The sequence below is a fragment of the Lampris incognitus genome, chromosome 1 (genome assembly GCF_029633865.1).
Source record: "Lampris incognitus isolate fLamInc1 chromosome 1, fLamInc1.hap2, whole genome shotgun sequence".
Taxonomy (NCBI): Eukaryota; Metazoa; Chordata; class Actinopteri; order Lampriformes; family Lampridae; genus Lampris; species Lampris incognitus.
In genome coordinates this window covers 143,596,649-143,610,935 of record NC_079211.1, presented here as the reverse complement: position 1 = coordinate 143,610,935, position 14,287 = coordinate 143,596,649, and the positions used below count along the sequence as shown (strand labels likewise).

Sequence of the window (14,287 nt, the reverse complement as noted above, 5' to 3'; positions counted from 1 at the left end):
ACAGGAGAGGATTGGGGAGGAGAGGAGAGGGGAGGGGAGGAAGGGAAAGGAGAGGAGAGGAAGGGAGAGGAGAGGAGAGGAGGGAAGAGGAGAGGGGAGTAGGGGAGGGGAGAGGAGAAGAGGGAAGAGGAGAGGAGAGAGAAGGGAAGAGGACAGGAGAAAGGAGGGGACATGAGATGAAAGGAGAGGAGAGGAAGGGAAAGGAGAGGAGAGAAGAGGAAGGGAAAGAAGAGGAGAGGGGGAATAGAGGAGAGGACAGGAGAGGAGAGGAAGGGAAAGGAGAGTAGAGGAGGTGGTGAGGATAGGACAGGAGAGGAGAGGAGAGGAGGGGAACAGAGATGAAGGGAAAGGAGAAGAGAGGGTCAGGAAGGTGAGGAGAGGAGAGGATTGGGGAGGAGAGGAGAGGGGAGGGGAGGAAGGGAAAGGAGAGAAAAGGGTCAGGGAGGATAGGACAGGAGAGGATTGGGGAGGAGAGGAGAGGGGAGGGGAGGAAGGGAAAGGAGAGGAGAGGAAGGGAGAGGAGAGGAGAGGAGGGAAGAGGAGAGGGGAGTAGGGGAGGGGAGAGGAGAAGAGGGAAGAGGAGAGGAGAGAGAAGGGAAGAGGACAGGAGAAAGGAGGGGACATGAGATGAAAGGAGAGGAGAGGAAGGGAAAGGAGAGGAGAGAAGAGGAAGGGAAAGAAGAGGAGAGGGGGTATAGAGGAGAGGACAGGAGAGGAGAGGAAGGGAAAGGAGAGTAGAGGAGGGGTGAGGATAGGACAGGAGAGGAGAGGAGGGGAACAGAGATGAAGGGAAAGGAGAAGAGAGGGTCAGGAAGGTGAGGAGAGGAGAGGATTGGGGAGGAGAGGAGAGGGGAGGGGAGGAAGGGCAAGGAGAGGAGAGGAAGGGAGAGGAGAGGAAGGGAAAGGAGAGGAGGGGAGAGGAAAGGAAAGGAGAGAAGGAGAAAAAGGAGAGGAACGGAAAGGAGAGGAGAGGAGAGGAGAGGAGAGGAGATGCGAGAAAGGGAAAGGGGAGGGGAGGGGAGAGGAGAGGAAAGGAGAGGAGGATAGCAGAGAGTGGAGGGGAGGGGAGAGGAGAGGAGAGAAGGAGAGAGAGGAGAGGAGAGGAGAGGCGAGACAGGGGCGTTGCTGTTCTGTCCCTTCCTGACACGAGACTGCTTTTTATTCAGTTTCACCAATGCTGACATTAAGCCCTTTTCATTACGCCCAGTAAAGAAAACAAATTAAAATAAATAAATAAACAAATAAACGGATAGACAGATAAACGGGTCTTACTGTTTGCTTTTTCTGCTAATGGGAGTCGGTATCTTTTTTCTTTTTTTTTTATCAGAACCGAAAGTCAGACTCCCGAATACTCCATCTGATTGAAGTGGTTGCAGCAAATCGCCAGACAAGGGCCAGGACGACGGGCAGGACGAGGGGCAGGACAAGGAGCAGGACAAGGGGCAGGACAAGGAGCAGGACAAGGAGCAGGACAAGGGGCAGGACAAGTGGCAGGACGAGGGGCAGGACAAGGGGCAGGACAAGGAGCAGGGCAAGGAGCAGGACAAGCGGCAGGACGAGGGGCAGGACGAGGGGCAGGACAAGGGGCAGGACAAGGAGCAGGACAAGGAGCAGGACAAGGGGCAGGACGAGGGGCAGGACAAGGGGCAGGACAAGGGGCAGGACGAGGGGCAGGACGAGGAGCAGGACAAGGGGCAGGACAAGGGGCAGGACAAGGAGCAGGGCAAGGAGCAGGACAAGCGGCAGGACGAGGGGCAGGACGAGGGGCAGGACAAGGGGCAGGACAAGGAGCAGGACGAGCGGCAGGACGAGGAGCAGGACAAGAGGCAGGACGAGGGGGCAGGACAAGCAACAGCACAAGCGGCAGGACGAGGGGCAGGACAAGCGGCAGGACGAGGGGCAGGACAAGGGGCAGGACAAGTGGCAGGACAAGGAGCAGGACAAGCAACAGGACAAGCAGCAGGACGAGGGGCAGGACGAGGGGCAGGACAAGAGGCAGGACAAAGAGCAGGACAAGCGACAGGACAAGCAGCAGGACGAGGGGCAGGACAAGAGGCAGGACACGGAGCAGGACAAGCCACAGGACAAGCGGCAGGACGACGGGCAGGACGAGGGGCAGGACAAGCAGCAGGACGAGGGGCAGGACAAGAGGCAGGACAAGGAGCAGGACAAGCCACAGGACAAGCGGCAGGACGAAGGGCAGGACAAGGGGCAGGACGAGGGGCAGGACGAGGGGCAGGACAAGTGGCAGGACAAGGGGCAGGACAAGGAGCAGGACAGGCGACAGGACAAGCGGCAGTACAAGTGACAGGACAAGCGACAGGACGAGGGGCAGGATGAGGGGCAGGACAAGTGGCAGGACAAGAGGCAGGACAAGGAGCAGGACAAGCGACAGGACAAGGGGCAGGACGAGGGGCAGGACAAGTGGCAGGACGAGGGGCAGGACAAGGGGCAGGACAAGGAGCAGGACAAGCGGCGGGACGAGAGGCGGGACGAGGGGCAGGACAAGTGGCAGGACGAGGGGCAGGACAAGGGGCAGGACAAGTGGCAGGACAAGGAGCAGGACAAGCGACAGGACAAGCGGCAGTACAAGCGACAGGACAAGCGACAGGACATGCGTCAGTACAAGCGGCAGGACGAGGGGCAGGATGAGGGGCAGGACAAGTGGCAGGACAAGGAGCAGGACAAGGAGCAGGACAAGCGACAGGACAAGCAGCAGGACGAGGGGCAGGACAAGAGGCAGGACAAGGAGCAGGACAAGCCACAGGACAAGCGGCAGGACGACGGGCAGGACGAGGGGCAGGACAAGGAGCAGGACAAGGGGCAGGACAAGGAGCAGGACAAGGAGCAGGACAAGGGGCAGGACAAGTGGCAGGACGAGGGGCAGGACAAGGAGCAGGACAAGGAGCAGGACGAGGGGCAGGACAAGGGGCAGGACAAGGAGCAGGACAAGGGGCAGGACGAGGGGCAGGACGAGGGGCAGGACAAGTGGCAGGACAAGGGGCAGGACAAGGAGCAGGACAGGCGACAGGACAAGCGGCAGTACAAGTGACAGGACAAGCGACAGGACGAGGGGCAGGATGAGGGGCAGGACAAGTGGCAGGACAAGAGGCAGGACAAGGAGCAGGACAAGCGACAGGACAAGGGGCAGGACGAGGGGCAGGACAAGTGGCAGGACGAGGGGCAGGACAAGGGGCAGGACAAGGAGCAGGACAAGCGGCGGGACGAGAGGCGGGACGAGGGGCAGGACAAGTGGCAGGACAAGCAGCAGGACGAGGGGCAGGACAAGAGGCAGGACAAGGAGCAGGACAAGCCACAGGACAAGCGGCAGGACGACGGGCAGGACGAGGGGCAGGACAAGGAGCAGGACAAGGGGCAGGACAAGGAGCAGGACAAGGAGCAGGACAAGGGGCAGGACAAGTGACAGGACGAGGGGCAGGACAAGGAGCAGGACAAGGAGCAGGACGAGGGGCAGGACAAGGGGCAGGACAAGCGGCAGTACAAGCGACAGGACAAGCGACAGGACATGCGTCAGTACAAGCGGCAGGACGAGGGGCAGGATGAGGGGCAGGACAAGTGGCAGGACAAGGAGCAGGACAAGGAGCAGGACAAGCGACAGGACAAGCAGCAGGACGAGGGGCAGGACAAGAGGCAGGACAAGGAGCAGGACAAGCCACAGGACAAGCGGCAGGACGACGGGCAGGACGAGGGGCAGGACAAGGAGCAGGACAAGGGGCAGGACAAGGAGCAGGACAAGGAGCAGGACAAGGGGCAGGACAAGTGGCAGGACGAGGGGCAGGACAAGGAGCAGGACAAGGAGCAGGACGAGGGGCAGGACAAGGGGCAGGACAAGGAGCAGGACAAGGGGCAGGACGAGGGGCAGGACGAGGGGCAGGACAAGTGGCAGGACAAGGGGCAGGACAAGGAGCAGGACAGGCGACAGGACAAGCGGCAGTACAAGTGACAGGACAAGCGACAGGACGAGGGGCAGGATGAGGGGCAGGACAAGTGGCAGGACAAGAGGCAGGACAAGGAGCAGGACAAGCGACAGGACAAGGGGCAGGACGAGGGGCAGGACAAGTGGCAGGACGAGGGGCAGGACAAGGGGCAGGACAAGGAGCAGGACAAGCGGCGGGACGAGAGGCGGGACGAGGGGCAGGACAAGTGGCAGGACAAGCAGCAGGACGAGGGGCAGGACAAGAGGCAGGACAAGGAGCAGGACAAGCCACAGGACAAGCGGCAGGACGACGGGCAGGACGAGGGGCAGGACAAGGAGCAGGACAAGGGGCAGGACAAGGAGCAGGACAAGGAGCAGGACAAGGGGCAGGACAAGTGACAGGACGAGGGGCAGGACAAGGAGCAGGACAAGGAGCAGGACGAGGGGCAGGACAAGGGGCAGGACAAGGAGCAGGACAAGGGGCAGGACGAGGGGCAGGACGAGGGGCAGGACAAGTGGCAGGACAAGGGGCAGGACAAGGAGCAGGACAGGCGACAGGACAAGCGGCAGTACAAGTGACAGGACAAGCGACAGGACGAGGGGCAGGACGAGGGGCAGGACAAGTGGCAGGACAAGGAGCAGGACGAGCGGCAGGACGAGGAGCAGGACAAGAGGCAGGACGAGGGGGCAGGACAAGCAACAGCTCAAGCGACAGGACGAGGGGCAGAACAAGTGGCAGGACAAGCGACAGGATAAGTGGCAGGACGAGGGGCAGGACAAGGGGCAGGACAAGGAGCAGGACAAGCGGCAGGGCGAGAGGCAGGACAAGCGGCAGGACGAGAGGCAGGACAAGGGGCAGGACAAGTGGCAGGACAAGGGGCAGGACAAGCGACAGGACAAGGGCAGTACAAGCGGCAGGACGAGGGGCAGGATGAGGGGCAGGACAAGTGGCAGGACAAGGGGCAGGACAAGGAGCAGGACAAGCGACAGGACAAGCGGCAGGACGAGAGGCAGGACAAGGGGCAGGACAAGTGGCAGGACAAGCGACAGGACAAGCGACAGGACAAGCGGCAGTACAAGCGGCAGGACGAGGGGCAGGACAAGCGGCAGGATGAGGGGCAGGACAAGTGGCAGGACGAGGGAGAGGACATGGGGCAGGAGTTGGGTGAAATTGCAAAGCACAATTATCCCGATAACAATAGATCAGGTCCTAACCGGCTGGGGACAGATGAGAGTGTCTCCTCTTCATTGGGAAGACGTCTGGGAGATGAATGGCTGCGATAAGCGAAGGCAGGAGGCAGCAGTGCAAAACAACACAGCACAAAGTGCATCCGATGAGCTCAACACAATGACCACAAAGATTTGTCTTCGCTTCTCGAGTAGGCCGCAGTTCAATTTTCTCATTATGAGGTTAGCATTTGTTCTAGCCATTAGATAATGAAAAAGGCGCATTAAAATATTATTTGACAGAGTGGGCCCTGCGCCACCTCTACTTGGGTTTTTGTTGGAATAAGCAACATGAGGTTATAATGACGAAGATATTCGATGCCATTTTAAAACCGGTTGACTTGCCGAGATACAGCCGATATTTTGACCTCCTCTATAGAGAATATCTACCCTATCTTTTTAGCTGTACGCCAACTTTATCCATATGAAGACGAGTATATGGTGTGTGTGTGTGTGTGTGTGTGTGTGTGTGTGTGTGTGTGTGTGTGTGTGTGTGTGTGTGTGTGTGTGTGTGCATGAAGGGCACGTTTGATTTGCTTTGACTGACAGGTGATGAGGGAGAGGCCTACAGGAGTTCAGAGGGACAGTATGTAACCTGAAAACCACAAGAGCTCTCCCTCTAATTTGCAGGATTTTCACTTTTCGCGACTCTCAAAGTGGGCGGCACGGTGGTTACCATGGTCGCCTCACAGCAACAAGGTCCTGGGTTCGAGCCCCGGGGTAGTCCAACCTTGGGGGTCGTCCCGGGTCGTCCTCTGTGTGGAGTTTGCATGTTCTCCCCGTGTCTGTGTGGGTTTCCTCCGGGGGCTCTGGTTTCCAATGAAACTGGTGTGGGGGGGAAAAGAGTTGGCATGTCAAGCGTGCCACTGCAGCAGGGGGCGCTGTTGAGCCTCGCATCGTTCTTGCGCCGTCAGACCCGGCGGTAGTCTTATGCGGCACTTTCTCCGTGTGCACTCCTCTTTCCCTGAAGTCAGACGACGGCCAGTTTGTGAGCACCGGGTGATGGAGCGCTCCGTGCCACGCGGGGGGGGGCAGGAGGTAGGGGGCAGGAGGTAGGGGGCAGGCAGGGCGCTACAGGCCTGCTGATTCGAGCATATCCAGACTGCCTGAATGACACACGTCTTAATCACTGTTACGTCGGTGGCACGACTTCATACAGCCCACGTGCACCCCCCCACATCCACACCGCCCCCGGAGGTGAGTGGAGTCGGTGCCGGTGGGGGGGGGGGGTCCGGCCCAGACTCCGAGGGACTGCGCGCGCACGCACACGCGCGCGCCGTCCAGATTCCTCAGCGTGCTTAGGCAGGGCCGTTCTCATGGCAGCAAGGTTTTCAGGTCTTAGGAGTCTTTGTCTGGCCGGGCAACAAAAGCCTCGGGATTACTGGTAGGCGGCTTCACGCTACAGCTGTGTGCGTGTATGGGCAGGTCAGCAGAATGACTGTAGCTCCGGTGGGCTAAGCACGCGGAAAAATGCAGTTCGGTGAGATTGTAGATTAAGGGGGAGGGGGGGAGGGAGGGGCAAGGGACAGGTGCTGTTGGCTCCATGGAAGCAAACAAAAGACAGTAGAAATATCCCAAAACTGGGGGGGGGGGGCGTGATGATTCATGGCCATAGCGGTGAATTGTTTTGGTTATGGGCTCGGTAGTCCACATTGGGAAGTGCCCTACTTGATGACAAGTCTCCAGTCTCGAACCAATCCCCCCCCCTCCCTTATTGTTGCGCTGACATTCAGAGGCCACATTCACCCCTCTGTACGCCTCTGACATTACCTGTGATCATGCCCGGCCCGCGGCACAACAACAAGGCTGGCGAGACGGAGGGCTGTGATTGGCCCCGGCGGGCGGCCAATCCGCAGGCAGGCAGAAAGTCATAGGGAAGAGCAGCCCTCTGAGCTCACCTGATACATTACCTGGCGAGCTCAGCCCCGGCATCTCGCTACCCCCTCCGATGCGGTCTGCGACCGAGGCTCCCTGTGTCTGCTAGGTCCCGGCTGTCCAGGCGTGTTGGGCTCCAGCTGGCTTTTACTCGTACGCAAGGAAAGACAAGGGAGGGAGCCATGGCCGTGGCGAATTTCCAGTACATCACTCGCATGAGCAGCGGCTTCAAGGTCTACATCTTGGAGGGTAGGTGCAATAGTGGTGCTGATTTTTTTTTTTTGTACACACCGTCGGTGGTACTCCTGCAGCACATGTGCTGTAACCTCCAAGTCATGCGGACGTGTCTGCTGGTGTGGTGTAACCAAGACGTACACAGCGAGCTTCACGTCTGATACATTGTTTCACCCCTGCCTCGTATGGTTATTTTGTTTTGTGCTTGCGTGAACATAAACGTGTCACCTGATTACGTCAACCACGTATCCTTTAACACGCGTAATTTGCTTAACAATCCCCACAACCCAGTAGAACCTCGCGAACGTTAACGGGGAAACGTGCCATCGTCAGTGGTTCAGGAAGAGACGGTAGATGCCTGTGCATACTCACCACCCTCCTGTGCTGAAGGGTCAGCCTGGGTTCTGGGATTATTTATTTTATTGTTTTGTACATTTTTTTTTGAGGAGTTTAAACCCTTCATGCAATTGGGGGTGACGTGTTGAGTGAGTGCTAGAGACCAAAGGGGGCAAGGCACACGTTCTCGCTCCCGAGTGGGGAGAAATAGTCGTGCCTCAGGCATCAGAAAATCAGCATAGGTGTGGTTATACCTGCCCACCCCACCCCCCCCACTCCCCGCGCCACAGTGGCACGGTGTCTAAACGATCACTTCAAGAGGCGTCGGGAGTGTTTTGGTCCAGCGCAGGGAACGTGGACTCGACCGAGGCCAGAGGACTTCGGCTGTGAAAACGCCGAGAGCCGCTCGTACGCGACTCAAAGACAGATTCTCACCTACTGCTGAATTCCAGGGTGGCGGTACGGCTCCGCGCATGGGTTTTTTTGGGCAGGGTGATATGAGCATAGCCGAAAGAGGTGTGATGACCTCCAGCCGTGCGTGTGGACCGGAGCTGAGCCCTCCTGCAGAATTCCCATACACAGTCACAGACAGAGCCGCCGAACAACGCCGAACAACGACCGCGTCCGTCCCCGTGACGGCTTTATAGGTTTGGTGCCGCGAGGGAAATAAGCCGTAGCGCTGTAGGTCCTAGTCGTCGCGTGCGTGTCACTTGGAGCGGCGGGGGGGTCAAAGGGCGTCGTAACGTTTTACAGCAGGTCATAGAATTATGAGAGATATCGGTAACGCTTTAGTACGGGGAACGTACTCACCATTAATTAGGCGCTTATTAGCATGCAAATTAGCAACATATTGGCTCTTCATTGGTCATTATTGCGCACTCATTAATGCCTTATTCTGCACGGCCTTATTATACAACCAGTAAGCCATTAACTATGAGTTTTCCCTCTATAACCTCAGAAGTGTTGCTTATTAGTAGTACCATCTCAATATGCTTTGCTTAGCCTGGACTTTATAAGGTGGTAGTACCACAAGAAGAGTTATTCTCCCTTACTAACACTTAATGAATATGGTCTGTTCTTACATAACAACACACAAAACTACAAGTGTTCATAGTGTCAAATTACTCTAAATTAAGTTTCTGTTACTTAGAATATGTTCCCCATACTAAAGTGACACCTTGATCATTACTAATTCACTAGCAATTAAGTTTCTGTTACTTAGAATATGTTCCCCATACTAAAGTGACACCTTGATCATTACTACTTCACTAGTAATTAAGTTGTTGTTACTTAGAGTATGTTCCCCATACTAAAGTGACACCTTGATCATTACTAATTAACTAGCAATTAAGTTTCTGTTACTTAGAATATGTTCCCCATACTAAAGTGACACCTTGATCATTACTAATTCACTAGCAGTTAAGTTTCTGTTACTTAGAATATGTTCCCCATACTAAAGTGACACCTTGATCGTTACTAATTCACTAGCAATTAAGTTTCTGTTACTTAGAATATGTTCCCCATACTAAAGTGACACCTTGATCATTACTAATTCACTAGCAGTTAATTTTCTGTTACTTAGAGTATGTTCCCCATACTAAAGTGACACCTTGATCATTACTAATTCACTAGTAATTAAGTTTTTTTATGCTCCCCATACTAAAGTGTTACCGAGATATCATCGCCCGGTGATTCATGTCGACTCTGTGCGGGCCTTGTCTGTGACGGGGGCCGCTAAAGGCCATTAGGGGCCCCCGTCACAGGTCCGAGCCGTGGCAGTGGCTCGCTGATTGTGTTCATTTGACTATGTAAGCAGGCCAGTTGCCAACGCGGCGGAGAAAAACAGCGTTTACCGTTAGCACTGAATCAGCCGCGCGGTGTCGTAACACCCACCCGTCGGGTAAATCTAGTTCGACCGCTTAACGGAGTTTACAATTAACGGTGACACGAGCGTTTTCCCATGAACATCACTCATGCGGGCGTATGTGACAGATCACAACAGTCGCCCCTTTTTTAACCCAGCCAAATCAACTCGCCCGCGTCCTTGAGTGGCGCCCTTGTGTGCGCGGCTTGTCTTATGGGGGGGTTTGGGTTTGGGTCGCCTACTGTTTTACTCAACCTTGCACTCTAATGTCATGGCTTCCAGGTCAGCCCAGTCTCCGAGGCGAAGACAGGTACCGGCATATGACGAGCGACCGGATCCGAGTGCCAGCGGTGTACCCCATAAAGCGCAGGCGCAGCCACGAGCGAGGCCTGACCCTGGAGGAGAGGTTGGCAAATCCTGATTATTGGTGTAAACTATTAATAAGACACATTAGCCCCTAGCTAAGGGGTCTGACCCTTTAGCCGTGAGGTCGCCTTGTGGTGCAGTACACCTCGTATCGAATCCCGCTCCGGGCAAGTAAATAATCGATTACATTGGTGACACTGGTCAACGCAATTTGTCTTGCAGGGGGGGGTTGTCTTGCAGGGGGGGTTCAGCAGACTCTAGCTAACGTTTTGGGTGCTGAATCCAAACTCGGCGTTAGTTTTTGCCTATCACGTCAGGTTTTTTTTAACTATGAAAAAATCGTTATTTTTGAGAAAACGGCCATTTTACACTCGATAGATGCAAAACATAATTACAGTGAGTAAATAAACACTCAGCCTAGCACGGAATGAATTAGGAAACGAGTAGGGGTCATTTTTAGCCCCACCGAGATTGCCAGACTAAGACGGTCAACTTCTGTAAAATCCTGAACGAGGAGCATACAGAGAGCACAAAAACTTGATGTGATAGAGCAAACCTGAACTCAGATTTGGATTCAGCAGGCCCAAAATTAGCCAAAAAACAGTTTCCAAAGTCCATGCAAGAAAGAAAAACAACTATATTTTGTAGACCGGTGTAACCTAGCAATAACGAACGACGAGATTCTGCCCACCCAGTCGAAGGCTGGCGTCCCGCGCGACGAATCGATAACGATTGATAACTGTGTTTGCAGGCGAGAGAGGGCGTTGAACAGAAGCGGCGCCAAGGCTGCCCAGAGAGCGGCGCCGACGTCAGCTCCGGTGTTCAGCGTCCCACAGAGCCCGACGTCCACGTGGAGCCCGACGCCCAGCCCGACCAGCCCCCTGCCCAACCACATCTACTACACGCCGGTCATGGACGAGCCGCTCGCCCTCATCAAGAAACCAAGGAAGGAGTCTGAGGGCGCGGAGGAAAGGGCTAAAACAACAGCCCCCAGCAGCCAATACAGGTAAATCCCCCAGGAGCCCTAAGTGGCGCTTACCACCCACAGATGGGGGGGGAAATGGGACGGGATCAAAGCACAATGGTGGGCATCTAGTGACTGTGGTGGTGGTGTGCGTCCCTGTAATCTCAGTGTAGCTCCAGGCACCCAGAGCATCTGTACATCTCCCACCTCCATAGCTGGTGGATCCATCTGCAAGGCGCCCTCTCTCCAAAAAAGCCTTAAACAGGCCCGCGCTTGTCCTCGCAATGCAATCCAGCCGGATTCGGGGAGAAAATGTGAGCGATGGAGGCAGGAATGCCGTCAACAAGACCAAACAGACTGCTCTCTCTTTGACCTGTTTGTGCCACCGTGTTTGGGAGTGATCGTCCCTTCCAGCGGCAAACCCAACCAGTCGAATCGGTTTGCTTGCTTGTTTTCAAGATTAGCCTCCGACAAAACGGCCGTCGCGGCAAAACAATTATTGTGCCATGCCGGGCTCTAGGCTACGTGGAATTATCAAGTCAGATTGCTGAGGGATGGGGGACCCAAGAAACAAGAGAAAAGAAACATGAGTCAACTGCGGTGAATGAAATAAGGTCAATCCAGACAACGATCTGTTTATTTTTCTTTTCCAGATGCGCCCCTCTGTGATTACCTGCGTCTCGTCCGTGAGAAGCCCCTCCAGCAGATCTGAGGTCCACAACGGCCACTCATCAGGTCAGTGTCCCGTGCTTCGTCTTGTCGACTCCGCCGCCGGCACTCCCTAAGCATCAACAGCAGTCACACATAATGCAGCCTTGCTATTGTCTCGCCGCCAAGGTGTGTGTGCGCGTGTTTGACCTTTGCCGTGCATCTTTTCCACCCAGTGACTTCCAAGAGTAACTACGACCACGTCGTGGAGGAGCATTTCCAGAGGAGCCTGGGAGCGAATTACCAGCAGGCCCACTCCCAGCAGCTCTCCATTAGCGTGTCTGTTGACGACCACTTCACCAAAGCCCTGGGCGACAAGTGGTTGCAGATTAAGTCCAAGTCTTCTCTTGCTCCTCACGCCGCCCAGCAGCCCGAGCGTCACTCACTCCCCGACCTACGGCCACAGCCCGAATCAAGCCCACAAAGAACCCTGCAGCACTTCGTCGCCGTCGCCGGTCTTCCAGCCGCTGGTCAGTGAATTAAAGCGGAGGAGACCTTCGCTCTGGTTGGGGGGAGGGTGGATGGGGGGGGGGGACATGTGACTTTTTAACATTTCACTGAGTGCATGTCCGCCAGCCGAGGAATGAAAAGACTACGCCGAGACCCCCCCCCCCCGCTAAGAGGTCAAACGTAAGAGACGCAGGAGACCGGTGGCTGTCAAACTGGACTACCCGATGCGGCGGTGTGTCCACATTTAACAGAGAAAATGTAACACTAGTCAGGATTTTTATTATTTTTTTATTTTTTTTTGGTTTGTTGCATTTCCGCCCTGTCGCTTGTCCGTAGCATTTGCTTGGTTTGGATGGTGGCCTGGGCTGACTTGGAAAAAAAAAATCAACCCACTGTTCCTTTACATTTCTCTAATTTTGTGCCATATTCATTTCATGCGGTCAGAATACCACACTGTTTGTCGTCTTGTATTTATATTCCAATGCACCCGGGTCCCGGCCTACAACGAAAAGCTTGTCCGCTGTATATTTTAACGCTTATAAAATGTACACTGAACGGAGACTTACCAGGAATCTATGACAACTTTGACTCTTCTTCTTCTTTTTTTGCAACACTGATAAAGTCAAGCTAATATCACGAGAAGCGCTTTCGTTTTTTGGGGATTTGTCAAACTGTGTTGTTGTAACTGGCGAACGTAACGATGACGCTAGACTGCGGGTGTAAAATACACGGGTTCCCAATCCCAGAATCGTTCCCCTGTTGGTTTTCGGCCTTCGCGTTTACATGCAGGGGTGACGAACTCATTGGGACGGCACGGTAAAGAGGGGTAGGCTGAGCGTTCCAGACGAACTTAATGTCGGTGGTGAGTCAGTGGCTGTCTGTAACACATCCGGCACGTACACGGCATACAAAGAGCTGTTGCCGTGGATTCGCTGGATCTGAAAGAAAGCTGAACGGCCCCACTGGGGCCTTTCCCGTATAGATTCAGGGAATGTGGCGTGCGTGTCCTGGCAGGCACCGGGACTTGCGCTCTGACATTCCTGTCTCCTGAGAAAATGACTCTATGAGATCCGACAGATCCTGTTTGGCAAGGCCTAGGAGGGAGGGAAGCGGGAAGGAAGGGTAGGGCTGATATGGGCCTGTGCATGAGAACCGATCGCGCTCCTCTGTTGCTTATTTGCATGTTGTGTCTTGTAATATTAGCAGTGGTAGTTAGCACTGAAACCTTTCCCCGCAGCCACCGCGTTTTAAACTGGCAACGTTGTTTTGTTTTATTATTATTATTATTATTATTATTGTTATTGTTATTATTTTAGTTTGCATGCACTGGAAAATAATTTGAAAATTCTGGCAAGTTTGACAGCTTTGGAAGATTGTACGGTATATGTTGTGAAACTGGGAGAAAAAAACAATGAACTGCATATTTCTGTTAATAAATGGTAAAAAAAAAAGAAAGAAAGAAAAAGAAAGAAGAAGAAGAAGAAGATCAGGGAAAACAAAAGGCTCTTGAGTTTGGGTCATTTGGATGTTAAAGTGTGTCCACAAACCCCTGTGCACAGCACCATAGCAGACAGTTCGCCAGTATACAGGCCATGCTTTCAGCAAGTACGCCGCGCGCGCGTGCGCATGCGCGCGAAGAAAGGATCGCTGACGGCTTGTTAAGGCGTAGGAATTTTGCTGATTCTTTACTTCCTCATTGATGAGTATTGGAACTGTAATTCACTTCTAGTAGTCTTGATGCAGCTCAATAATCCAGGTAAGAAGATCAAAGAAGGTTGAATCAGTTCATCTGGATACAATGTTTATCGACAGACACGTTTCATCACTCGAGTGATGAAACGTGCCTGTCGATAAACATTGTATCCAGATGAACCGATACGACCTTCTTCGATCCACTTCTAGTACGTTCTTTACTCGGTGTGACGGCTGTCGGGCGATTGCTGCCATCTAGAGGCTGTCCGGTGTTACTGTTTACAGACCGGCCTCATGTCGCATGGTGCACACGCAGCACGGACAAGTGACGCGGTGCTGAGTGCAACACAGTTGTTTATAGTCAACCAGTGAGAGAGAGAGACAGAGAGAGACAGAGAGAGGGGGGGGGGTATTTTTAATTTAAAACAAGTCTTTATTTAACAAAAAAAAAATTCACAAAACAGACGTGACAGCTTTTTAACAATATCAACAAATTTCACTTCTTCACAATAACCTGTCCAATAAAGACATCATTTTCTATCCTGGAAACCGTCTCATGTATCAATCGAGAGAGACACAGCAAGAGAGAGAGAGAGAGAGAGAGAGAGAGAGAGAGAGAGAGAGAGAGAGAGAA

At 54.1% G+C, this 14,287-nt stretch overlaps 1 protein-coding gene across 1 annotated transcript in view; it reads left to right on the top strand.

Annotated features, from left to right (window-relative positions):
- Positions 1 to 7,113: 7,113 nt before the first annotated feature.
- vgll4l (vestigial like 4 like) overlaps positions 7,114 to 14,287 on the top strand; it is an 11,044-nt gene continuing 3,870 nt past the window's right edge. The window contains 6 exon segments of the mRNA XM_056280114.1: positions 7,114 to 7,288; positions 9,756 to 9,879; positions 10,591 to 10,844; positions 11,452 to 11,538; positions 11,688 to 11,865; positions 11,867 to 12,016. Of these exon segments, the coding sequence (XP_056136089.1) occupies positions 7,222 to 7,288; positions 9,756 to 9,879; positions 10,591 to 10,844; positions 11,452 to 11,538; positions 11,688 to 11,865; positions 11,867 to 12,016 (860 nt within the window). The 5' untranslated portion in view covers positions 7,114 to 7,221.